The following is a 26,173-nucleotide window of genomic DNA, read 5'->3' as shown; positions in this document are numbered from 1 at the left end:
TCAAACTGACTAACTGCCAGGGATTAGATATGTCTCACTGCATGGTTGACTTTGATTATTACTTATTTAATTTTTCTGCTATTTTTCCTCACCATTATTGACATTATACAACAAGCAGATACCCCAGTGCCCCCGCTATAAAATAAAGACGAAGCCTCAGCAAATGATTCCCAATGTAAGCTGAATGTCGCAAACAGGAAAATCAGAATCAGAATAACTTTACTTGCTACATACATTGACAAGTATTAGGAATGTGTTTTGGTGAGTTCTATGGCACACTTGACCTATATTGACACAATAGCTATACTAAAAAAAACAAAAAAAACAAAAACAAAAACAAAAACAAAACAATCACAATGTACTAAAATCATTCTGAACTCAAAATAAACTAATGAACCTCAAAAGGACCAAAACGGGCAGAAAAGTGTTTTCATGGCATTTATATATCCATGCTCTCTTCACAAACATTATGATTTTATATTGTCTTTACACATCCAAGCACTAGAACTCAATTTGAAGTCATGTGATTCATCAACACAACCTGTGCATCATCTCAATGTACATCTTTACAAGGCTACATACAGTTACATGTTACATTACTATAATGTGTCCAAACCAGTGTGTTGTATTATTTTGATAGAAAGTGTTGTCTTTCCACACAGCACCAAATTCAAGGCACCAGCAAGTTTAGGACACAGCACAAATCCAAACAGAGATGCACAAATTATACAAAAAATATGGCATGGAGGAGGAGGCATGGAGGCCAGATGGTGGGCCGCATCCCAAAAACTATGAATGGACATTAAGCAAAGCAACAGTTGTGGGATGCCTTGCAATAAGCAAAGTGCCTCAAAATCACTTCTCAAATCTAATCAAGTAGCATTGTAATAGTCAATATATATATATATATATATATATTTATATATATATATATATATATTTTTTTTTTTTTTCACTGGCTGGAAGCCCTGAGTATGCGTAAAAAGAATTTCTCGAGGGCCAAATGTGCTCCACGGAGCCCTGCTGTATGCACTAGCTATTCACATATACCCATAAAATCAATTGATTCCTTATTGGTATGAGGTCTTTATAGTAGCCAGCCTGTGGCCTGGCGCTCAGTGGCGAGGGTCAAGATTGGATTGGCATGGGAACTGGCACTGGAGTACTTTGGCACTGTCCGGGCTGGACCCCAGAGGGAATTATCTGCCCTTCAGACATGTAAGGAATGCCTGGGACCTGTGGCACTGCCTGTTTGGCCCACTCCACTGCACACTGGGAATAACCTGGATGTATTAGACATTCCTGGGAACACCGGCGTTTGTTCCTGGGAGCCTGGTATCCACAGGGCGCTGCCAAGAGCTGCGGCATGGTCTGATCGAGCTGATATGAGGTGAGAACAGAGGGACAGAATCTGTATTTATGTTTGGGTATGAGATAGAGATGGTGCGAGCTGTGATATGAGGTGTGAAGAGGGCGAGAGCGCTGCAGTGATAGAGAGAGAGAGAGAGTGAGAGAGAGAGAGAGGGTGAGAGATAGAGAGGGAGAGGGAGAGAGTCCTCCCTCCTCATCCGGCTCCCCTACGCAAAGATAAATAAAGAGGCTAAAAGCCGAAGAGAGGAAGCAGAAAGGAGCTTTTGTGGCTCCGGAGTGGGGTCCCTTTCATGGCGGTTCCCACAGCACTGAGCCTGTGATGACATTCACCATGTTTTGCACGCGCGCACACACACACACACACACACACACACACACACACACACACACACACACACACATACACACACACACGCTGATGGGCCCTGTGACTGCGGTGACTTTCGCTGGTGCCGGGCCCCAGACGGGACGGCGAGGGCCCCGAGAGCCACAGGCAGCCATTGTGCTGTCGCCGCGGAAACCAGCCTCTTCATGTCAGACATGTTTTTCTGTTTGTTTTCTTTTTTATGTCTTTAATGTGGGCAAGGGGGAATGTTTCCCCTCTCATCTCCCACCCACCCCCCTCCCGGCTGCTCTGCGTTATTTCCCCCCAATGCCCCTCTTCCTCCTCCTCCTCCTCCTCCTCCCACCAATCCATCCACATTTGTTTCTCTTCTTCATCCCCCCTGCCTCCCTGCTCTCCCTCCTCCTCCTCCTCCTCCTCCTTCTCCTCCACTCCCTTCTTCTCTTAAGTTTGTCTCCCCTTTTTTCCCCCTGGAGATTGTCATTTGTAAAGCTCTTTGCTTATAGACAGCCCGTATCTTTGTCGTGGTGTTGCGGCCTCCCTCTCACTCAGCTCCTTTTTATCTTTACTTTATGAGGTTTTGGCACAAACCGGCACTTTTTCTTCCTGGAGTGGAAAAAAAAAAAAAACAACAACAATACACACAACTCTAAAACAACAAGACCTATCCCCAAAGAATTCTGCCTTTCCCACGCTAAGCCAATTTTCTTCACAAGATTAAACAAACTTTCAACAACAAAAAGAAAGAAGGAGAGACAGAAAGAGAGACAGAGAGAGAGAGGGGTGGGGGGTAGAAGAAAAAAAAAAAAAAGTCTGGTTATGATTCGAGTCTCCAAAAAAGCCAACAGAGGATGCCCCAAAGTCCTCCAATGAGAAAAACAAATCTGAAAAAAAGCCAACTGTTACTATTTTTAAGCGCTTGAAGAATGCCGTTCGGTGCCATGACTCAAAGGCACGACGGCTCTCGTCCGTAATCAGTTCATTCTGACTGCGCTCCTCTGCCACATCACACACAGGATGCAATCTTTTATGAGCCACAGAAAAAAAAGGGGGGAGAAAAAAAAAGGGAAAGTGAAAAATGAAAGAGTTTGAGGCTAATCCGCTCTGCCCCTTCAGCCCATGCACGCGACTGTGCCCGATTTGATGTCTGGGGTTTTAGGACCTTGCTAATATTAGCCACTGTAAAACTAGTTTTGCTCAAAGGATTTGGAAGTGGAGGCTGGCTATCACTCAAGCTGCTGGAACAGCCTAAGGTTTAACGTGTGGAACCATGTCATGCTTAACACTTTGATCGACGCACTGTTTGTGTCAGCGTGTCTGAAGACAAGCCTCACGGTAGAATCTGAAGGGCAATCACAGTGGTGGAAAGGCTAGGTCAGTGGTTTTGATATCAAAGTGGGGTTTGGGGTCCCACCAGGGTCCTTGAGGGGTTTCCAAGGGGTCCTCAGCCAAATAAGGAAATGTTTAATTTCAGTATTGTCAGTATTATAGCATCATAAGTGCATTTAACCTTATAATTTAATATCACCACTTTGAATCTATTTATTCTAGTATGCTTAAAACAAATGAACATATGTTTTCATATCAGGGTTCCTATAGGGCAAAATCACTTCAAACGGGGGTCGGTATCTTAATGCGAGTCGACTTTGGAGTCTGGAACATGAAAAGGTTTGAAAACCCCTGGTGGAGGCGACTGGAACGTATTTAACCTCTTCAGCTCTGCCGCTCCCACGGGTGGGTTTGTCATTGCTGAGCTTTGTTCAAACCCACAGAACATTATTTTAGATTCTAGCAGCGATCCCGAGGTTTCCAAAGATACCAAATATGTCCTGCTGAATTACAGGGAAATGTGTAAAAAATGATGCACAGACATCTAGATATTTTCTATTTGATGTAATGGTGCAGCTGTAAAGCAATGGCATCTTGGGTTTGAATGTTTCACGCTATGTGAGCATGATGTAGCTTGAATGAAGCATTTGTAAAAACATTGAATATTTAAAAATGTTTTTTTCTAACTTTGAAGATGCTCAACAGGAACTTAAATGTAAAATCGGGTTCAAGGAGTTAAAGGGAACATGCCTGTGCAAATTGTTCTTCAAATGCTTTTAACCTTATATATTTCAGACTTTGCACAGAATTACTCTAATATTATTTTGTCTAATAAATGTATATTCTAATTGACTTTACAGTCACATTCATGGTCGGGTTGAAATCCAGAGGTATGGATAAACTAGGCCATGGAATCCATCAGGAGACAGCACTCCATCTCTGTGTTTTACACTGTCAGACACCCTGTGACACCGTTTTCTGACAGCCCCTCACTTTCCCAAATCCCTCTATAACTTTACACCTCCGATTACAGCCTTATCAGGGGGGCATCCAGCTGACACCTCGTTCTGACGGCAGCTCGGGAGAGCAGGCGTAAGCCCCTGAAAAGCAGCATAAAAAAAACCTGCCGCCACTGCCGCGCAGAGCTATGGGGTAATTTTAGCGTTCTTGGAAATGGGATTACGGTGAGAGTGCAGGAGGAGTGGAGGACAAGTAATGAGGAGTTGGAGGATGGAAGGACCCGGGTAATGATGAGCAGTATTTTATTAGGGCTTTTAAAGGCATCTAACATCACTGTTTCCTGAAGGCATTGTTCCTGCTGATTCTGCTTGCACCTTTTGTGATTCAAAACAATTACAAATGTATGAGAGCACGGATGACATTGCTGAAAAAGCCACGCACTCTGCACTGTGGTGAGCGTGCCATTGTGATACTTGTGCATTTGGGCCTGTACAGCACCAGCCGCCTGTCTGATCTGTTTGCTGTGTAATTGCAATGCAGTCTGCCTGGCCATCACACAACCACAGGACAATGCCATGACAATGCTTTAGGTAGAGCACGGGCACACAGAGACGCACATAAATCCAGAAACATGCACAACAACAAAATGTTTGTGCACATTTCGCTCGCTGAGAGGAATGTTTAGCTGACTTCGACATGTTCTCGTTCCATGTAGCTCACGCGCAAGCACGCTCGCTCTCTATCTCAGACATCAAGTCTTGCTGGAGAATGTTTGCGGTTGCATAGGAGGACTCACCAGCTAACCTCATACAGTACAGCAGCCTTTGATCTTTGGCCTTAGCTGTGGCAAAGCCAGCCAGCCAGCTCTGCCCTGCTCAGGCCCTGCGCTACCGGAAGCTTGTGGTCTGAGCAGGCTCCACTCACTCCTCTCCTCTGGTGCTAAATATACAATAATAAAAAGGCTGGCAGATTTATTTCAGGCTGTGATATATTTCCTCTTCGGCAAGGAAAGAAAAGACAAGGAGAGAGTCAGACGTCTGCAGATCACCGAAGAACATTAAGTGGTAATTACAGGGAGAAAAAGAGAGAGAGCTGAGGTTTATCCCCGCGCTGTTCTCTTTCTCTTCCTCTTCCTCCACCACCACAGAGGAGAGCGGCGTCTCCGAATTAAAAAGGGGCGCCCGTCGTATTAGACTCCCAATGATTGGCTATGATTGCATTATCCGATCCCAAGAGGGATAAAGGGACAGGGACACACACGAACACCCTCGTACACACACACACACACACACCACACCACAAGCCTGTATCTCATTGCCCAGTGATCACTGCCTCCTGCAGACATGGCTTTCTGCAAAACCTCTTTAGACATGTAGCCATAAAGGAAAATATGATTCTCGTCTTTATCTTTTCAAGTATGTTCTCTAAAACACACACATGCACGCGCGCATGCACGCGCGCACACAAACACACACTCCCCTATGCACTCCACTTCACCACCAGTCCACCGCACTCCTCTTGGAGCTCTTTGATCCCCGGTCGAGGGTCCTCTCCGCGGTGCCTCCGTCTGAATTCCAGAGATTCTGGGATAATTCAAACGTTTCACGGCACATGCTTGGTCCCCCCAGGAGACAGTGGCGGAGATGGAAAATGCCACCACGGTCCCCGTCTCTCTCTCCCTCCATTGTCCCTAGTCTTTAATCAGGCCCGCTCTGTGGCTCGCGTTGCCACCGTGGTGTGTTGTCCCAGCCTGGGAAAATGCCGGCCTAAGTGGCTGTTATGTGCTGAGGCGCAGACCACAGGGACCCAGAAGGGTGCTGCTGGAGCCCTCTGTGCCAGCCGTGGGTCTCAGGGTGGCTAACACACACAATAGGAGAGGTCCCAAATCTGGATGGAACCTTACATAACAGCCAACACTCCATCTATTTACGCCGCTGTGACCAGGCCCTGATCAGTAAATCACACACCATCATAAACATAAGCGAGAGTCAAAAAAAAAAAAAAAAAAGAGTCATAAATCACAGGCTATTATTTGCAGGTCGCAGGGAGGAAACCTGTGTAAAACTGCCACACAGATAAGGTGATATAAGAGAAACTCAGGATCCTCCTACTTGATCCTCCTCCTCCTCAGTTTCCTCATCTTGTTAGCTCAAGTGTGATCACTTGGCTGTGAAATGTCAGTGGAGAGGGAGTTTCCTGTCCTCATGTCAACGAATGACCAAAACAAAGGCCCTGTGTGTGTGTGTTTCCCTGACTCAGAGGGGGAGGAAGGTCAGCAACTGGTTTTACCTCAGAGTTCACCTCAGTTCAGCTTTGTTTTGGAAGAGTGGGCAGCTTGGTCAGTGTATGGTTGGCATGACCGAGCGCTCCATCAGGTCAGCTTTACAGAGATCGGGACACACCATACTGGTTTATACTAGTTTATATTTAGGGCTTATAAGAGTGAATAGAGTTTTTATGGGGTGCCATAAATTTCATTTTCAAAAGGGGGTGAGTATGGAGAGTCATGTACGCCTACCCTGCGGTTTCCCCAGGCCACCACGAAGTCTTTGTATTCACCCCGTTTACCATGGGAAAATATCTGAAACAAATAAGTCGCCTGGTCGGCACCCCTCAGAGTAAAAAACACTTCTAAGGGCTGTGGATTGTGCTGAGAGGGTGTGGCGCGGCACTGAAGGAACTACTTGTTTACTTTTGCTATGTCCGAAAATAAAAGAGGGGACTATTTTCTCTCCAGAATGGAAGGCAAATAAACAGGCATTCTTGTGCAGACAATGTGGGCAGGCGCGAGCCGCCTGTGGTCGTGCAGCGGCATGCTGGTCTTAGGGGCATGTGAAGAAGAGCCACACTTAGAGGTTCTTCCCCCGTCGCCATTGTCACCATCATCATAATCATCATAATCATCATCGCTGTCGCTGCGCTCCTATGGTGGAGACAAGCAGACGTAACTCAAGCTTTGTCAAATTTAAAACTATCAAAGTTTCTGTCACAGAGCACCACATTATAGCATCCATCCATCCATTGTCTACACCCTCTTATCCCAGTCAGGATTATGATGGAGCTGGAGCCGATCCCAGCATGCATAGGGTGAATGTCATATCTGTGAAGAATATTTTCAATTTGAAGTGCAAAAAGATGGAGGACAGTGCCATGAGTGAGCGACTGGCATTGCAAAGCAGTTTTATTAATGCAGCATCTTACATTCTGATGCATCACTTCTTCACATGTGTTTTTAGAACCTCTGCTCTGATTGGCTATTTTACTCACCTTTTATCATGTATATCAACTAGAGCTCACTGTAAGCTGTGCCACAGCCCTCTTGATACTGATACAACTCCTTTGACAGATTGAATAGTCATACTGTAAATACCCTGTAAAGAAAGGTTCAGGAAACAGAAAGTGGAAGGTAAGGAGTAAATGACAATTTGTGTATTCATGTGTGCACACATGCGTGTGTGACAGGCTCTTATTTGTAACATGAGGTTAGTTTGTAGCATCTTTAGTCCCTGTTTTTAACTCACTTTGCCGCCAGAGGATTACAAACTCCTTGAACTCACTGTTTTTCTGAAAATATGCACAGCACATGGATGTGTTTGGTATTTTTACACTGCAGTTTCTGTGGTGTGTTAATCACAGGAACATGGTAGCGCGCAGTCTTACATAAGTTCAGCAATAATCAAGCTTTATGCCAGGTAAATGTTTCACATCTTCTAGGGAACACACAAAGAGGTGTAAGTCTTTTTTTTTTTTTCAAACTTGAACTTTCCTCAAAAACATGCCAATTTTATACATGAAACTGTCAACTTCGATTGATTGATACAGGAGTAAATTTAGTTCATTACTATACTATTTAGTGCTGTTACAGTCACATTTGTTTATTTATTTATTATTTGTGAGTATGGAAAGCATGGAACTTGTGTACAACATTTATTAAATAGTTTAAAATAAATGGTTAAAACTAATTGGACGGTCAAACAGGAGTCCCGCCCACATCAGTGTCTGATTGGATAAAATTAACACGTCACCGGCTGCCGACTGCGGAAGTCCCTCGGCTGCTACAGACAATAATGATCTCTGTTATGGCTCAGTTAGCTAGATGGGGATAGAAGTTTTGGCACCTGCGAAGGCGTCAGACAGGTGAGGCAACTTTATCATGCCCTCGCATGTCACGGGGTTAAGGCGCTTCACGTGAAGTTGGGTCGGTTTTATTCTGCCGTCGCGTTTTGTATGAAAATAACCTCCAGCTTGCTTTTTTTTTAACCGTTAGCAGCTCCAGCTAACATTTTCTCTGCTCCATCCAAGTGGGATGCCTGTCGCTCTGTCCTCCTGTGAGCCAGCTGTGTGTTGGCTCTTTTTAACATCACATTGTATGCCCAAAATGTGTGGCTTGTTTTCTCGATAGGTGGTAAGCGTTGCTTAATCTCCATGGGTTTAAAAAATAATGGAGAAAGGCCTGTGGAGGGGTCAGGTCACAGTGTCAACACAAAGCGTCTGAAGTGGAGTGTGAGGTGAAAGAAGCCAATATGTGATACACACTTAACACAATCGTGCACAACACTGAGCAGCCCGGGCTTCCTTTCCCTGTGACCCAGTCTGATAACAGCTTCTTTATTGCATTGTAGAGCACTTTCCCAAAAGAAAGCGTGCAGAGTGTGTGACAATCAGGAGATACAGAAACAATGTTAATATAAAAAAAAAGGACAGGGGCGAAGCATGACCATAAAGGTTTGAAGGGCTTAATTTTGGAGGCAGTTGTTAATGCCATAGGACTGCACAGCTCTTCATTTGGCGTCCACTGAGATTCCTCACTGATGGGCACCTAGCTTTCAAAACTGAAAAGAGTGCCAGGTTCATATGAATCAAATGTCTCTTATTATGCAGCCACAAAGTCAAATTCGCAATGTGTCTTGATCAAGTAAGTTGTACTTGACTTATTATCAACGTTTTAGCTGCATGGTTTGTGCCCCAAGCTGCATGGGGTTAGAAGAAGGGTGGCATGTCTGCAAATGACAGACCTGTGTGTACCCTTAGACCCCATTTTGATTCGGCTATCTGAAGGTCAGAGGTCAAGGGACCACTTGAAAATGTCAGTTTTTCACTTGCTACAGTGTAACCTAATTTGGAGCGACATTTAGTCCCCTTGCTGACAACCTAGCATGACATGTTTGGCACCAACAGATTCCTTAGATCACCTAGTTTCATATGATACTTTACTTTAAATGGATTCAGTAATAAAAAATCTATTAAAAAATGGACAAAAAAGAATTGTGATCCTTAAGTGAATCAATATTTCCCCCCACCCCTAAAACTAACTGCTCCTTGCTCTCCACCTCTAACTAAACCTCTCTCTCTACCCTTGACCTGGCAGTGCTCCGTGAGCTGTGGCGACATGGAAGTACCTTGCTACCTGTCCAAGCTGCTGTGCGAGCTCAATGAGCAGCGGAAGCGGGATTTCTTCTGTGACTGCAGCATCCTCGTCGAAGGGCGGGTGTTCAAGGCCCATCGAAATGTCCTGTTTGCTGGGAGCGGTTACTTCCGGGCTCTTCTGGTTCACTATCTGCAGGTGTGCAAATCTAAGAGCACAGTTTCCTCTGTTTATTGTCCAGCAGAAGGGAACATGCGTGATGCAGCAATTGTCAGTTTTACCTGTGACCAGATTTTGTCAGCATCTGTTAGCAGCACAGCAGGGCAGCCTTCAAACATTTATTACAAACCTTTATTTTAGTGTTAGCAGTGACTCTTCTGCCCACATCCTACATTGGGAGTTTTGTAAATGTCTACATGTTCTGGACATTTTTCATGTTCCCCAAGTTGACTTTCATTCAAGGACCAGACTCTAAATAATTAAACAAAAAAATAAATAAATAAAATAAGCTTTTCCCTTTTACCCCTAGTGCAGTGGGTCTGGCTAGATGCCTTCTGTGTTATTTGATGACATTTACAGTTAGCTGCTATTTCCCATGTCCTCCTCCACCACAGTACAGTGGGGCTGGAGGTGCTTTCTGGAGGTTTTCTCAAATCATCAAAAATTTACATGTGAAAAACTCACATCATTTGCCATCCTTTTAAAAGAAAAGTATTTCTTTTTTTGGCGGCATGATGTTTAAAACGACAGGAAATGAAACCCAGTCAGTGTTAACCAAGGTGTCATTTAGTTTCATGTCTCGATATAAACAATGGTTTTCAAGAGAAAAATGCACCGCTAATTCTAGGGTAGGTAGGGTGTTAGTTGACTCTAAGGTAGGTTTCAAAAAAACGTATAAACTAAAGAGGGTGTTTCATTCTATGTAGCCTTTGTTTTCAAAATTAATGATCCCACAGTAGCGGCAATATAGAGAAATCATTGTAACAGGGTGGAAAATTGAAGTGAGTGGTGTGGAATAACATCATAGATCTATTAAAGCAAGCAAGGCCAAATCTCTGCACAGATGCAGCTTACATTTATACTGTCTTTTGAACCTTAATACTATTGAACGCTTTTGAATGTAATCAGGTGAACAAATTATTGAAATGAAAATGTTATTTATTACTGTACACTTTGCCCCTGTATATGCCAAGCTTGGATCACTGAACTTCATGTTGTCTTGATCTCACCCTCCTCAGGACAGCGGTCAGCGCTACAGCACAGCATCACTGGACATTGTCACAGCTGATGCCTTCTCCATCATCCTGGACTTCCTCTACTCGGGCCGCCTGGCCCTGAACAGCAGTAATGTCATCGAGGTGATGTCGGCAGCCAGCTACCTGCAGATGACCGATTTGGTCAACTTCTGCAAGGGCTATATCCGCTCCTCCTTAGAAATATGCAACAGAGAGAAGGAGAAGAACAAAGAGAAAGAGAACAAGGCACAGGTTGGAGATAGTGACTCTCCTGCTGTGAGCATCTCCAGCGCCTCAGGGGCCGTAGAGCCTCTTTCACAAGTGGTTGAGGCTGACAGAGGGACCAGTTTAGTCTCAGAGTCCGTGGGTTCAGCTAGAACGCCCTCTTCTGTCCCCATGGCCACCCCCCCAGTCAGTAGCAGAGACCCAGAGAGTGGCTATAGTTCCAGAGGAGACTTCCCCTCCGGGAGAGAAGGGCAGAAGGAGCACATAGATCAGACCAACCTCTCATCCTCCTCATCCTCTGCACTGACCCCAGAGTTAGTGAATCCCAAGATTGAGTATGACCCAGATGAAGAGCTGGTGGAGTCGCCTGACACCAAAGACCTAGCCTTGTATCCTGGTCCCCCTCTGCATCACCCCCATCACAGCAGACTACTTCCGCCCAGTCCCTCTCCCAGCAATGAACGCTCCCCCTTGGGATACAGCACCTCCATCAATGCCAGGCCGTTTTTAGACGTACTGTCCAGAGGCGAAGGCTCCAGTCCTCTTGGGGACAGAGTGGACCAGCGCTTTACCCATGGACTAGTTACTGGGAATGGAGGAGGCAGAATGGATGAAGGACTAGGGCTGGGAGGATCATCTATCATGGAGATCCAGTCTGATTGGTTTGGAGAGGATACAGGTAATTCAAAGATCACGCCCAGTTTATCTGATTGATTATGCTCCCACATGGAAGTAGCCTGACTTAATGGTGCTGATTTGCTCTTAAGGCTTAAAAATGCATCTAGCAACTAACTCCATGTTACACTCAATAAATTCTCTCTGATGAGAGGACGGTATTTGTCATTTGATAACCCTTGCTCACTGTTGTGGTTTTGAACTGTTGGCCTCTCTCTCCCCCTACAGGTGATGGCTTGGTAGTGCCAGTGAAACTCCACAAGTGCCCGTTCTGTCCATACACTGCCAAGCAAAAGGGAATCATGAAGAGACACATCCGCTGCCACACGGGGGAGAGGCCCTTCCCCTGTCCCATGTGTGGCAAGAGGTTCACAAGACAAGAGCACCTCCGCAGCCACGCCCTCAGTGTAAGAGCCCAGTGTGTCTGTAACTGGAAGATTACAAAATCTAGTTATGTTGTGCTGTTTGCAGCCCATGTAACCTTGTTTTGATATGGTTTTGCAGTACATTATGTGGGTGGCTGAGCATCAGGACTGAATGGTCTGGGGGGGAAAATACAGGACATACAGCAGTTATTTTGGCAGATATTGTGACTGCAAAATGATTAGTGATTTACAGTGGAATGGAATTTTCACTGCCACTGATTCCAAAAAAAAAAAAAATTGGCATCATACATATACGGTTATTCTTTTTGTGTAATTTTCCGCAGTGCCTGTGCAGAAGAGTGTAAATAGTGTTGCCTGTCTTGTTGTGTCTTCCAACAACAGGTTCACAGGCACTGCTGGCCAGTAGCTTGTAAGAGCTGCAGGCGAACCTTCACCGGCTCAAACGTTTCCGCGGGACTCAGGCGCTTTGGCATCTGTGACAGCTGTAACTGTGTGACCACTACCAATGACGACTCCGCCCCCATCCACCCTGCCAGCCAACCAGAGCCCATGGAACGCGGGCACGGGGCAACAGATTGGTCCAGTTTTATGGACGACGTAGACGAGGTGGAGGTTGGCAGAGTGGAGGACCTGGTGGAGAAACAGATGCTGGAGAGGCAGCTGGCTGAGTCTGCAATGATGTAGGAGATCCACTGTTTGACCAACAAAACCATTCCTTGGACTGCTCTGCATCAAAGTTGCCACCCCCCACCCCCCAACTATGGCCATACTGTTACCACTGTTCAATTATAACTGTAAGATTTATATTATTTATTGAACCTTTTGTGACCAGAAAAATGTTTTTTTTGTTGTTGTTGTTTTTTTGAATGTTCAAGCCTTGTGTTAATCAGTTCAGTGATTTTTTTTTTTTTTTTTTTTTCCCTGTCAGCATGTAGATTACCTCAAGAGGTTTTAGGTGATTTTTTTGTTTTTTGTTGGTTTGCTTGTTTGTTTGTTTGTTTGTTTTTTCACCTTTTGTCTTTTCAGATAATAAATGTGCTCTTTAATTTGACATAGACACGTGCAGAGTTGTGAAGACCTCCACTGTCTCTTGATGTACATAGAGAGGATATAATGAAAATTCTGAATATCAAAGTAATTTTTTTCTGGATTATGCGAAGGAGGAACACAAGATTGATGCTTCTCCATTTTGTTTTGTATTTATTTCCCCAAATTTGTGACAGTACATGGAAATCGAAATACGCTTTGTGTTACAATGGGGCTAACGTGGAGATATTTTCAATAAATGTGGTGTAGCTGTGGATATGATTGTCCTTCATACATTTGTATCTCCGTGCAGATATTTATTAACTCCTTTCTGCTAAATAAAAACAACACTTGACATGCAGTTGCACCTTTTTTTTTTTTTTTTAATTTCACCATGCCTGTAGAGAAATGAAAGTGCATTTATTCTGATATGCTTCCTGGATTCCTCCTCCGCATGTCACAAGACTGGTATTTGCGCGTATACAGGAAAGAGCAGCTGAGTTGTCATGTACCTTCATTCTTAATGGCACTTAATTTTGTACCTATTATTTCATGGACCGCTCTTGTCACCGTTTTCATATCGGGACGTGGGTGCGCGGCGCGCTACACAGCTGACTGGAAGAGTCTGGATGCCAGACCCCTGCCCGCATGGTTTGATGAAGCCAAGATAGGGATTTTTGTCCACTGGGGGGTTTTCTCTGTCCCCGCTTTTGGGGAGTACAGCGAGTGGTTCTGGTACTGGTGGGAGTCCAAAAAACGCGCAGAAGAAGTTGAGTTCATGCGGAAAAACTATCCAACAGGGTTCGAGTACACGGATTTTGCGCACAAGTTTCACGCGGAATTCTTCAACCCTGACAGCTGGGCAGAGCTATTCCATGCCTCCGGAGCCAAGTAAGATCATCCCTTTAAATATATCCCATTACAGCTGTTTTTGGCCATTATTGTATATTTTTGTCTCTTATGTACAAAAGGTTAGACAAAGCTGTTTTTTTTTTTTTTTTACTGACTGCATCACCGCTTTTTGTTGGTTGTGCTTGCTCAGCCACAGTATGTAGCCACACCTGCCTGTCGTTTTTTTTTTTTTTTTTTTTTTTTTTTTTTTTTGTCAGACATGTATGTACTGGCTTCCTGTACTATTTGCCAAGAATGGTCGTTTTATCTTTGGTTACCATAGACAAATGCTTTTCAAAGCTCATATTTACTCATAAGCATTCCGTCACAAGGCAGTGACTGCAGAGGCAATTATTTTTCCTTTGAAAGAGCTCCTGCTCATTTGCCTATCTAAATGTGTGTGTATGTGTGCGTGGGTGTTTGTGCCTGTGGTTTTGTGTACATGCTTTGGCAGGTATGTGGTGTTCACATCCAAGCACCATGAGGGCTTCACTAACTGGCCCTCGCCGACTTCCTGGAACTGGAACTCGGTGGACGTCGGTCCTCACAGGGACCTGGTGGCAGAGCTGGCAGTGGCCATCAGGAACAGGTGACAAGATATTAGCATTCAGATTTTACTATCATATCATCGACAGCTGTGTTCTACTTTCCCTGAATATTCAGTGAGGTCAAGCAAGGTGTAAAAGCCAGAGATGAAATTTATAAGGTTATAAATAATACATAATATCATATGTTATTAATTCCCATAAACCTTCAGGAGGCCAGGGTCAGATGCTCTTGCTCACAGACACTTCAGCAGGCCACAGAGATTTGAATCCAAGCCCTGTGGTTAAAGGGCAGTCAGTCTAACCACTAGGCTAAACTGCTGCCTCTGCTGTACTTCAAATTTGTATTTGGTTGCTCCTCCAACACAGATTTTGGGGATGTAAACAACATGGGTTTGTATTACCAATAAAATATGAAATGGGCTGGAAGGGAAACACAAATTACTGTCAAGCTCACACCTCTAAGCCTCTAAAGACTACAGACAGATTGTACTTATCCAGGAGAATATTTGGGGTTGATGGGTTCACTTTTACAAAATTGTGCTGCAGCGCCCATAGCATGAAATAATTTTGCATATTAACCCATTGTACTTTGTCACCAGGTCACTGCACTTTGGACTGTACCACTCTCTTTTTGAATGGTACAACCCACTTTTCTTGTTGGACGAAGCCTCAGGATTCAAGACCCAGAACTTTGTTGCCTGGAGGACTCTCCCAGACTTAGTGAACCTTGTGAAGGTGTACAAGCCTGAACTGATCTGGTCTGATGGGGACTGGCTGGCATCTGATGAATACTGGAACTCCACCCAGTTCCTGGCCTGGCTCTACAACGACAGCCCAGTGAAGGTGAGAGAGGTTTAGCGAAGACTGGCCCCATGAAGCCATATCCTTCAGTCATGAAGTAACGGAGGCCTATACTTGAGTGAATATGATATTTAATCTCATCTAGGGAAATACCTATGGATCATGCATTGAGGACATTATAATTTGGAAGGTAGTATTTATGATGTAAGATGCTAAGCAAACAGGAAGTGACATCTTTGATTATTTCATTGTAAAGTAGATAGTTGTTCAAAGCCATTGAGAAACACCCGATAAATCACCTGACTGCATAAATGTCCAGTTAAAGATTAATTTGCTTGCCAAAAAAATAAATAAATAAATAAAAAAATACACGGCTTTTGTGTCGTGCTATTCAAGAACTACACCAACACAGAGAAAATTCTAACACTATTTTTGAGACGTGGTGTTTCGCCATTCATCCAAGAGAAACAACAAGTGTAGTTGCCTTTGTCTTATCACTTCCTGACCTGCATGACTGAGCAGATCTACTGACAGATATGTGGCTAAATCTGGTAGGTACTGGTAGGAAATTATCACAATTCAGAGAGATCAGATACAAAAACAACATAGTGTTTTGAACAACCAGGAACTAATGTACCTGTTTCCATAAGAAGTGAATGTAATGTATAATAATGTCTTGCGCTACACACTTCGGCCTGTTCTACCCATCTCTGCCCTCCGCCCCGCTGTTGGCTTGCCCAAAAATGCTTTCAGTTTTTTACAAAGTCAGATATTGTTTTAGGGTCAACTTTCACTTTCAGCAACTATGATGATTTTGGTGTCTATTTCCTAATCACTTGTTGGTACGTTGATCAACACTGGTGTATTTCTCTAACTGTACAATATGGTGTCAGGTATCTACCTAATCATGTAACATACCTGACCTGTGTGCTTCTTCAGGATGTGGTGGTGACCAATGACCGGTGGGGTAAAGGCTGCTACTGCAAACATGGGGGCTACTACAACTGCGCTGACAGGTACACCCCTGGTAAACTACCAGGGCACAAGTGGGAGAAGTGCCAGTCCATCGACACCCGCTCCTGGGGCTACAGGAGAAACATGCAGCTCAGCGAGGTCATGGATCTGCCTTCCATCATAAAGGTCAGAGGTCTCAAGAGGTGATGCTCACTGGTAGTAAAAATCAACAGAAACTAAGTGTCCAGCCAAGAGTTTTGACGCACATTCATAGGTATTTTTATGGTAATTTTCTTCGGATGATAACTATTTTCATATTTTTTTACAGTAATTTTGTGGTAATTTTAGGGGTCTTTTCTTTATTCTTACAATGTTTTCCAGTAATCTTGTTGCAATTGATGAGAACCTCCTAATTCACTCTCATGTAAAAGACATTTGTCATGCTTGTAGGCCTATAGTCATTGCACTGGACTGTTGCCAGATGCATTGTTTGTTGTAGTCTTCAGAGTCAATTTGAAATTTATAACATTTATGACAACATAAATTGATACCAAATAATATGAACAACTTGCCAAATACTAATCAGTTCTTGAAATACTCTCTCCATTTATCCGTGGTTTAGTTTTTTAACTCCAACCCAGCAGATAGAAACACACCAAATTCACTTTTTTGTGGCATTTCAAAAGTTTGCTTTCAATTCCATTGAGAGTTGGCTGGAAGGCTGGTCAGTGTCTGGGCTGAGCTTTGTAATACTTTTTGGTTTCCAGAGTTGCTTTGTTTTTCTTTTAGGATTTGAGACAGTCAAATGTGTACAGGCAACACAGTTTCAGTGATGAGTCTCGCTGTGTGTGTCCCTCTCTCTCCTCAGGACATGGTGTATGTGGTGGCAATGGGCGGTAACTATCTGCTGAACATCGGGCCTGCAGCAGATGGCATGATTGCTCCAGTGTTTGAGGAGAGGCTAAGGGGACTTGGTGCCTGGCTGGGAATCAATAAGGAAGCCATCTATGCTTCCAAGCCCTGGAGGATCCAGACAGAGAACAGCACGGTCACTGTCTGGTGAGAGGGCTCTAAAACAATGCTATGGAGAAATTAAAGTGTCCAGTTAAAACTGATGTGGGAAAGCCTGTGCAGTGCTTTGGATGGTGTCCTGCTTCCATAATTCAATGTATTTAGAATGTATTCAGAATGCAATAGGGGACAGGATGTAACAGGGAGTCATCCTCCAAAAATGTTTCAAAAGTTTGTGTGTTATTTCAAATTGAGTGAATCTTTTTTTTATGCCCATATATCAAGAAGAAACCACTAAAATGCAGCATGAGCCTCAGAAGTCATGTTGTCAGCACTTTTGAGATTCCCAGCTAAAAAAAAAAAATCGATCATCGTTGGGAGAAATAAATGAGGCCATCCTAATTCCATCAGTATAATTTATGACATTTGGACATTTGTTTTAATATGAAAATAGAAAAAAAAAAAATCTGTGGATCCAGGGCCATTAAAGAGTGGAACTTTCCTGTGTAACGTGGAACCTTCAGATAAAAATATTCAAGTTTTAACTTCCATCTAGAGAAAATGTATTTGGGCAACGGTTTAGTCAGTCTTGTTTCAGATGTCTGAGACCTATTGTCCAACAAATAAAAATGGTGTTTTGATACAAAATTAAAACACTATAAAAATATACAATTTTTTGGCATGTATATTGTTGAATAGAAGTATGTTATGGAATAGAGAATGGGTAACAAGGGTATTTTCCATTTGGTTGTGATTTTAAATAATACAAGCAGTATTAGTAGTTAGGTGCTAACCGCCATTTGCTCCCCTTACAGGTACACTGCCAAGAATAGTACAGTGTATGCCATAATGCTGGGCTGGCCATCCACACAACCACTAGAGCTCACATCACCCAAGACATCTAAGGCCACCAAGGTGGGTCCTAAACACACGCTTACATCTATGAAGTTAAATTCCACTTGTGGCGATTTGTTTGTATGGAGAACCCTACAAAAAGATGCATGTTATGTCCACAGGTTACTCTTTTGGATTATCCTAACGTGCCACTGAAGTGGGCACCACTGACACAAGCAGCGGGGCTGTTGATTCTCATGCCTGCAATGCCAGCGTCCCGTGGCAACGCCTGGACTCTGAAGCTGGAGGGAGTAGTCTGAGGGGACATGCCTGATATATTCATTTGTTACAGATTTTGCTCCATTTTATTTTGTGTGATTGCAAATTACTTCAGTAGGGTTACAATTTTGGGTAGAATATGATTTATTAATTTACTATCACCTATCTATAGGCTTTAATTTTGGGTTGAATATTATATCATTATATAATTAATATGATGCCCTATGATGGACTGGCAACCTGTCCAGGCGTTCCCCTGCCCCCCCGCCCGATGAGCGCTGGGATAGGCTCCAGCACCCTCGCAACTCCTGCGGCTTAGCGGATTGGAAAATGAATCAATGAATTATAAATATTATTATGGTAATTATGTTTTATTGTTTTCTGTGCTATTATCATGTTTTGTTTTGCTTCTATTGACTTATTTTATATTGTCTTGTCTTGTCCTCTGGCTGCGTCCCTGAATATTTGAGGGCTGCTTGTGTGCAAACACTCATTAAAAATAATCAGCCTCGACCCATCAGACTGCAGCACTTACAGGCCAATGTCAAAATGACTTTATTTGCAAGACTCCTTGAGAGAGTCTCCCTACAACTCCTCGAAACGGTGACATAATACAACATTTACGAAAAATTTCAATAAGGTTTTAGACAGTATCACAGTACAGGGACTGTGCTCATTAGTGTGACAAATAACCTTTTTTAGAACAACTGATACTGGTATATGTCCCATTCTTGCACTGCTGGACTAAAGTGCAGCTTTGGATACCCTTCACCATAAACTTCTGATTGACAGGGATGGTACATTTTGATGGGTTGGTACATTTTGAAGTGGTTTTGTTCTCAAATATCTTTTTTTTGTTGTTGTTGTTGTTTCTGTTGGTGACCATGTCTCCCTTCACTCTTTAGTAAATTCTGGAGTCCCTTACGGGTCAAAACTAGGGCCAATATTTTCACTGTACATGCTTTGGCCACGTCATACATAGGCACAAAATTTCATTCCACTGCTACACAAAGGATACACAGCTGTATCTCCCAGTAAAGTCTATTGGAACTCCAATCTCCAATCAACAAATTATCGATCAGATTTTAAAAAATGGACGTCACTAAGTTTTCTTAAACTCTGATAAAAGTGAGATCCTTAGCATTGGTCCTAACTGCATCATAATATCCAGTCCTTTCTTGCTCCCTTAAATCAACTGTCAAGAACCTGGGTGTGCTCTTTGACACCAACCTCACTTTTGGAAAACACACAAACAAGGTCATTCAGTCTTGTTTCTATCATCTGCGGAACATCACAAGGACTCGATCAGTGCTGAATTTTAATGTCACTCAAAGTCAGTGCGAAAAAGGCCAGAAGCTGAACAAAACCGGTCAACCAAAAATGAAGAATGAATAAATGAATGAAGGAAAGTCAAAGTTAATGTGCTGCATGCAACGACCTTCTCTAAGTAATTAAATAGATGAATGCAAAACAAAGGCAACTTGTCGACCCTTTTACCCATTCACATCTGTCCTGTTAATCATACACACAGATTCTTCTCATACTGAAAATTACCTGTCTTTTGACTTGTCATCAGCTCAGCTCAAGTCACACACACACACACACACACACACACACACACGCACGCACGCACGCACGCACGCACGCACGCACGCACGCACACACACACTTCTGAAAAACAAAACAAGCCTACAGTCCATTATAATAAGCAGACTTTGGCAACAGTGCTGATCACGCTATTCAGTCTCCGTGTATCATGTGATTACAGTCACGTGACGGGAAACATGACTTTTCTCTCGGAGGTACACAACACACACCACACAAAACTTCCCATCATATGATGCTCCAGCCTGGAAATTCGGCACTGTAGCGTCCTCGCAGGCCTGTTTTACTGGTTTTTGGAGACGTGATGAAGTGTTAATACTGTTGAACGTGTCCGGCGTGCTTCCTGGCATCGAGGCTTGTGTGTAAGTGGAATAATTTCCAGGGAAGCTGCAGTGATGTTGTTTGCCTGCGCCGTGTTTCTCGGTGCATTAGTGGCGCACACCTCGGCTCGGTACAGCCCCGACTGGAAGAGTCTGGACGCCAGGCCGCTGCCTTCATGGTACGACGAGGCCAAGCTGGGGATTTTTATCCACTGGGGGGTGTTTTCTGTCCCCGGGTTTGGCAGCGAGTGGTTTTGGTGGCATTGGCAAGGCCAGCAGCCTCCGGACCCGAAGTGTGTGCGCTTCATGTCAGAGAACTACCCCCCCGGGTTTAGTTACCCCGAGTTCGCACCCCAGTTCCACGCCCAGTTCTTTGACCCGGGAGAATGGGCAGATATGTTCAAGGCTTCTGGTGCAAAGTGAGTGCCTTTCCTCTCTGTGATATCACCGTATTCCCATTTGGCTGGATACCCTATGGTGCACATACACACACACACACACAAACACACACGGTATCATATGTGCTTAATCTCAGGTATGTCGTCTTGACTGCCAAACATCATGAGGGATTTACAAACTGGGCGTCTCCAAACTCCTGGAACTGGAACTCTGTTGACACCGGTCCTCACAGAGACCTTGTAGGAGACCTGGCAGAGGCAGTGCGCAACAGGTAGGCCCTCAGTGGATCAGTATTAACAGTAACAGTAGTTGTATTATTAACACATCAATGTCAAGATGCATAAATTCAGCTTGGAAACATACAGTCCTACTTGAGGTTGTCTGCATCAGGGTGATAATGACATTTTTATTCAGGCTTATGATTGAATAACGAAAGATCGGTCGTTGTACGCCATGTCCTATTCAGGTGAGGTTTTCATTTGGGTGCATACTTCCTTATTAGACAATGTCCTCTTTTTCCTCTCATCTAGATCATTGCACTATGGACTCTACAACTCCTTGTACGAGTGGTTCCACCCTCTCTACCTGTCTGACAAGAAGAATGGCTTCAAATCCCAGGAGTTTGTATTTCATAAACTACTACCAGAGCTTTATAACATGGTAGTAAGGTATGTAGCACTGAAATTACACCATCTGTTGTATGTGGAGGGGCTTTGGGGTGTGTGTGTGTGTGTGTGTGTGTGTGTGTGTGTGTGTGTGTGTGTGTGCATATTGTGCGACTTTACAGCCTCACAGCAGAAGAGTTGCACCTCCTTCACGGTATCTCTCTTGGACTGTAGGTACAGGCCTGAGTTAATCTGGTCTGATGGGGACTGGGAAGCACCGGACACCTACTGGAACTCCACCGAGTTCCTTGCCTGGCTGTATAATGACAGTCCTGTCAAAGTAAGCATCCTGATGACAAGCATATAAGCTTGACAGGCAGCAGAACATCCCTGTGAGGAGTGTAAAAAAGTGTTGTTACTGCAAATTTACCGGTTTGGCTTCTGTGTTGCATTGCTGAGTTTTTAATTGGCTGTAAAATAGATCTTTCTTGTCTCAGGATACCATCGTGACCAATGACAGGTGGGGGGCGGGCTGTGCCTGTAAACATGGCGGCTACTACAACTGTGAAGACAAGTACACCCCTGGGAAGCTGCCCAAGCACAAATGGGAGAAGTGCACATCAGTGGACACTTTATCCTGGGGTTACCGTCGCAACATGAAGATGAAGGAGCTGATGGATCTGCACACTATCATTGAGGTGAGAAGATTGCAACAGCACACACTGTTTGCCTACCATATCCAGGGTCATATATTTTGGATGTGGCTTTTATGAGGTGCACCAATGCACATCGTTCTGTCTTGGACACATTTCTGGAAGTGATACCCATATCTGTAAGGTTGAGAAAGCAAATAGCCTACACTGAACATTTGCCCGGCTGGACACTTTTGTCCATGTGTTCCTCTGTCTATACACTGTCTCTGTGTCTCTACTTAATACTGTGAACAGATGACGGTGCTTATTCTGCAAAGGGATGCACCGATTGACTTTTCCGATCCAATTCCAATACCTGGGCTTTGGGACGAGTACTGATTTTATGCCAGAGCTTTTTTCATGATGATGATGATGTGTTTACTTATTTGCTGCTGTTGTTTGCTATGTGCAAGATTACATGAGCCTGTAGTAAAACACACAGAGCTTTTATACAAGAATGGATTACATTTAAATGAATTCCAAAGCAGTTCACATTTGAACAAATCAAGTCCACAGCAGTGCACGAGCAACTACTAGTAAGTAGAATTCACTCACAGTACCAATACTGATACCGGTATCAGTATCTGTGCATCCCTAATTCTGTATGTCTAACAATTTCTAAGGAATTTACTTTGCACACCCTGCATTTATAATGTGAATTGTGAAAGAGTAAACATTGGCTAACATATAAATTTGCATTTAGTCCCTCATGCTATTATTATTATTTTGCTGTAAATACTTGTATTATTCTCGATACTTACAGTTCCACCTAATCTATTTGATTGGCTCTGATTTGATCAAATTTGATCTGATGTATTCAAATCAATTTGATCAGATCTAATCTAATATGATGTATAGGCCAGCTTATTTAAATCAGGAACAGTGTGTCTTGAAATAGTTGAAAATGAAAGTGTGCTTTATCAGCCCTGACTGATAGTGTGCAGCGTGCCCTGATAGTGTCAGATGTCAGGAGAATATTGACCAAATGTCAAGTCAGACACACAGTGTGTCAGTCATCTGTTTGGGGGCTCTTTGCTTGGTACTGCAGCAACAATGTGATCAGTGAGGCTCCTTGTCCTTCCTTATGTCTGACCAGTCGTCCTGTTTCCTCCTGTACAGGATCTAGTTCGCACTGTGGCTCTGGGCGGGAACTACCTTCTGAATGTGGGTCCCACACCTGACGGGATGATCCCACCGCTCTTCGAGGAGAGGCTAAGGGGTGTTGGTGCCTGGCTAAAGGTCAATGGAGAGGCCATCTACGCTTCCAAACCCTGGCGGGTCCAGAACGAGAATGCAACTGTACCAATCTGGTAAGAAACTGGGAGAATGGAATCATGGATGGAAGATCGAATAATTTATCCCATCAGACAGACATACAGTAAGTTTGATGTTAAAAGGTTTAGAAATTGGTAGCAGATGACATTAGGTAGAAATGCTTATCCATATCATATTAATTAGTGAACTGAGTAGTAGGAGTTGTAGCTAACTTCTGAATTTCCCCCAAACTAAGTCTGTGACTACTTTTCCGTCTTTTTGTTGATCGGGATGACATTTCATTTTAACTGTGGTTTGCCTTGGTAAAGCTACAGAATCCATTTTTCAGTATGAGGCTGCAACATGTTTGCTAGTCTTGCTCTCATTCCCCTCAGCTGGTCAAATTCACGCTCCAGCACTTGTGCCTAATCTTGAAGGGCTGTCAAACTGTAATACAACATTTATCTAAGCTGAAGTAACAAGTATCCATAAAGGCACCACAGATGTTGAGGAAGCAGAGGGCGAAAGCAGCCCATCTGCAGTAACCTTGATAGGCAAGATGAGCTGCAAACATGATAAATTTTTACATGGGGAATATCAATAGTCTTGCATTTGATTTTGATATTTTTCAAATTAAGTCTAGCTCCTACTTCTAGGGTACTTCTAGGTAAATGTTTCCTTGCTCTTTATTGGCTGAAACTTCCAGCCATGCTGCACTTGTGGCCTCAATCAAAGATGGCATGGCAAGTGTTTCACCTTTGGCAGCTTCAGATGCTTTGTCATTAACAACTGTGTCATCCTCAAGTGGTGGTGGAAAACCCATTATTCATTATTAAAACCACCTTCCCCTTCCTGTCACTCTGATCCAATTAAACAGCAAAGAGACAGATGAAATAACTGATGTGCACATTATTGGTTATGTCCTGTCCTCCTGATTGTAGGTACACTTCTAAAGGCACCACTGTCTATGCCACCATGACAACCAAGCCTTCCCAGACCACACTGTACCTGTTTGAACCTCGCACATCAGAGACCACCAAGGTAAGTGGACCGGGACGTTTGTTTGTTCATACGTAACGTCTCTTTCCTTGAAACCAAGGAAATTGTTTAAACACAATATACCTGAAGTCTTATGGATAGGGTTAAGTTAGAATTTGAACTGAATGTTTTAGTTTCCCTGAAAATACATGGCCTATAAGTGAATGTGAGAGTGTTGTGAGAGTCCTGAACTTCCATTTCTTAGATTATAAGATTTGTAAACAGTCATTCTGTTAGACTGGATTTAGGATTCCTCTTCAGTTTTTTTTTCTGTAGCTTGAGATGAATGCCTGTCCGCGGGGAAGTGTTACACTCTATGTCGTTGGTCTTTTCCCCCTCTCTCAGGTGACTTTACTGGGCAATCCTAAGCCCTTGCAGTGGTCTTCAATATATCCCAATACTGGCCTTATTGTCCTCCTGCCTGAGCTCCCCTTCACAAGCGGCCAGGCATGGACTCTCAGACTGGACGGTGTCCAGTGAGCCTCAGAGACCTGAAGTGATAAACTCACAAGGCTGAAAAAGGCTATCTAAAAACTGACAGAATGTAAGAATGTAAGGGGAAATTTGATGAAAAGTGAATTGCTCCTGGGTGATTAGGGAACTCCTGTGTTGTAGAATTGTATTTTCCATCAATGCCGGCTCACTGTGACCTGAAACACTTCAAAGGTTAGGCACGCAGGCTTGATGCCTCATGTCACAAAGTGAAAGAATGGAGCACTCCATTTTAATTTGTTTTTCCTTTTTTTTTTTTAAATGCTGCGTGAGGAAAATGATGCCTTGTTGCTTTCAAGAATAAAGGCTTAACAGCTCAGTAATTGTTAATTGTGCTCTGTTTAAATGACTGAATGATTTTGAATGAAAAGTACTACTTGCCATTCAGATTGTGATTTTTTTTTTACCTGCTGTTTGTTAGCTGGCTAATTGCTCTTCATCTGAGACACTTCACAATTTTTTAATAGATTGTTTGAACATGCAAAACACTCTATTTTTGTACTGTATGCTTTTAAATAACAATAAAAGATTTTGAGATTAATTTGATGAGTGTTCATGTAGAGATCGAAGGAATTTAAACAGTGCATCAAATGTTTAAATTTGTTTTGATGACTATTTTTTTCATGTCTTTGATATTAGACATCGCACTTACCACAAATTTTAAATATACTCCATATTAAAACATTTGAGTCTGATCATAACTTGGCCACTGACTGACTCTGAGATAGTTTGCCTTTGGAGGTCCATTTTTCTGGAATCTTTGTTGTTTGAGTTCTTGAACTCAAGATCAAGAAGCAAATTTGTGCTTGCATGTCCCAAGTGAAAGTTAAACCAACACCCGATAACAAGAAAGGACTGTCTTCTTTCTGCAGGCTATACTGGATGCACACAAGTGAAAACATAGTGTTGGTACTTTCAGATTTTCTGACGTAAACGCATGCCACCTCAGAATTTTTTTCCCTATCCAATGCCCATCCTCGATTGCAGGCCTCTTCTATTCTGCAGGCCCTAACCCCCAGCCATCATACATACATATATATGCAAAAATCAGGAAAGGCTGTCTATGCTCAGTTCTACCAAGTTTGGTTCCTTGTCGCCATCATCACGCAACAAATAAGCATAAACATGTCATCAATATGTGAGTCTCACCTTAGGCACCTTGATATCCAAAGGGATCATGTGTTTGCTGGAAATACCTGCCAGGTCTGTGTTACTATTCTCTGTCTTCTGCTTTAACTTCATTTAAAGGCAAAAGTGTTTTGGTTGGTATTTGAATAGTAAATTCCTATGCAGGGGGATAAAAAAGGAGAAACAAAGTGGAAATGGAAATTCTCTCTTAGGAAGTTCTTCTCATTGACTTCTGCTTTGCCTGTTGTTTGTTTCTGGCATTTCCTTCCTGCAAAAAACGCCCATCACAACAAGTCATCCAGTCTCATATTCAGTCTTATTTTTCGTAAAACAAGTTGAAGGAATTACCTAGGAACAAGCGTTGGCAAGGCAGACTAAGGCAGCTTACTGCACAAATATCAAGAACA

The 26,173-nt window shown here is 43.3% G+C and overlaps 3 protein-coding genes across 3 annotated transcripts; all 3 read left to right on the top strand.

Moving 5' to 3' along the window:
• The first annotated feature begins 8,023 nt into the window (after nucleotides 1-8,023).
• On the top strand, nucleotides 8,024-13,272 carry zbtb8b (zinc finger and BTB domain containing 8B). Its single transcript, XM_030063586.1, has 5 exons — nucleotides 8,024-8,140; nucleotides 9,372-9,566; nucleotides 10,607-11,507; nucleotides 11,732-11,910; nucleotides 12,271-13,272. Exons 2-5 carry the CDS (start codon nucleotides 9,393-9,395, stop codon nucleotides 12,571-12,573), a joined length of 1,557 nt encoding a protein of 518 aa, XP_029919446.1. The 5' UTR covers nucleotides 8,024-8,140; nucleotides 9,372-9,392; the 3' UTR covers nucleotides 12,574-13,272.
• Nucleotides 13,273-13,386: 114 nt separating this feature from the next.
• On the top strand, nucleotides 13,387-18,856 carry LOC115367703 (tissue alpha-L-fucosidase-like). The gene is made up of 7 exons (XM_030063587.1): nucleotides 13,387-13,806; nucleotides 14,261-14,395; nucleotides 14,954-15,197; nucleotides 16,095-16,295; nucleotides 16,978-17,168; nucleotides 17,936-18,035; nucleotides 18,137-18,856. The coding sequence occupies exons 1-7, from the start codon at nucleotides 13,439-13,441 to the stop codon at nucleotides 18,272-18,274; spliced, it is 1,377 nt and encodes a 458-aa protein (XP_029919447.1). The 5' UTR covers nucleotides 13,387-13,438; the 3' UTR covers nucleotides 18,275-18,856.
• Nucleotides 18,857-20,003: 1,147 nt separating this feature from the next.
• LOC115367704 (tissue alpha-L-fucosidase-like) lies at nucleotides 20,004-25,179 on the top strand. Its single transcript, XM_030063588.1, has 8 exons — nucleotides 20,004-20,577; nucleotides 20,694-20,828; nucleotides 21,088-21,225; nucleotides 21,397-21,502; nucleotides 21,660-21,860; nucleotides 22,974-23,164; nucleotides 24,050-24,149; nucleotides 24,492-25,179. Exons 1-8 carry the CDS (start codon nucleotides 20,234-20,236, stop codon nucleotides 24,624-24,626), a joined length of 1,350 nt encoding a protein of 449 aa, XP_029919448.1. The 5' UTR covers nucleotides 20,004-20,233; the 3' UTR covers nucleotides 24,627-25,179.
• Nucleotides 25,180-26,173: the final 994 nt, after the last annotated feature.

Source organism: Myripristis murdjan, chromosome 11 (assembly GCF_902150065.1).
Source record: "Myripristis murdjan chromosome 11, fMyrMur1.1, whole genome shotgun sequence".
In the NCBI taxonomy this organism is placed as follows: domain Eukaryota; kingdom Metazoa; phylum Chordata; class Actinopteri; order Holocentriformes; family Holocentridae; genus Myripristis; species Myripristis murdjan.
This window is presented reverse-complemented; position numbering and strand designations above follow the sequence as displayed.

Bases quoted from the DNA above. Each gene is read 5' to 3' on its own strand.
- zbtb8b (XM_030063586.1), top strand. From the start codon at position 9,393: ATGGAAGTACCTTGCTACCTGTCCAAGCTGCTGTGCGAGCTCAATGAG. The intron at 11,508-11,731 runs GTAATTCAAAGA...CTCCCCCTACAG, and splicing joins TTGGTTTGGAGAGGATACAG to GTGATGGCTTGGTAGTGCCA. The intron at 11,911-12,270 runs GTAAGAGCCCAG...TTCCAACAACAG, and splicing joins TCCGCAGCCACGCCCTCAGT to GTTCACAGGCACTGCTGGCC.
- LOC115367703 (XM_030063587.1), top strand. From the start codon at position 13,439: ATGGCACTTAATTTTGTACCTATTATTTCATGGACCGCTCTTGTCACC. The intron at 13,807-14,260 runs GTAAGATCATCC...ATGCTTTGGCAG, and splicing joins TTCCATGCCTCCGGAGCCAA to GTATGTGGTGTTCACATCCA. The intron at 17,169-17,935 runs GTGAGAGGGCTC...CTCCCCTTACAG, and splicing joins AACAGCACGGTCACTGTCTG to GTACACTGCCAAGAATAGTA.
- LOC115367704 (XM_030063588.1), top strand. From the start codon at position 20,234: ATGTTGTTTGCCTGCGCCGTGTTTCTCGGTGCATTAGTGGCGCACACC. The intron at 20,829-21,087 runs GTAGGCCCTCAG...CCTCTCATCTAG, and splicing joins GCAGAGGCAGTGCGCAACAG to ATCATTGCACTATGGACTCT. The intron at 21,503-21,659 runs GTAAGCATCCTG...TTCTTGTCTCAG, and splicing joins ATAATGACAGTCCTGTCAAA to GATACCATCGTGACCAATGA.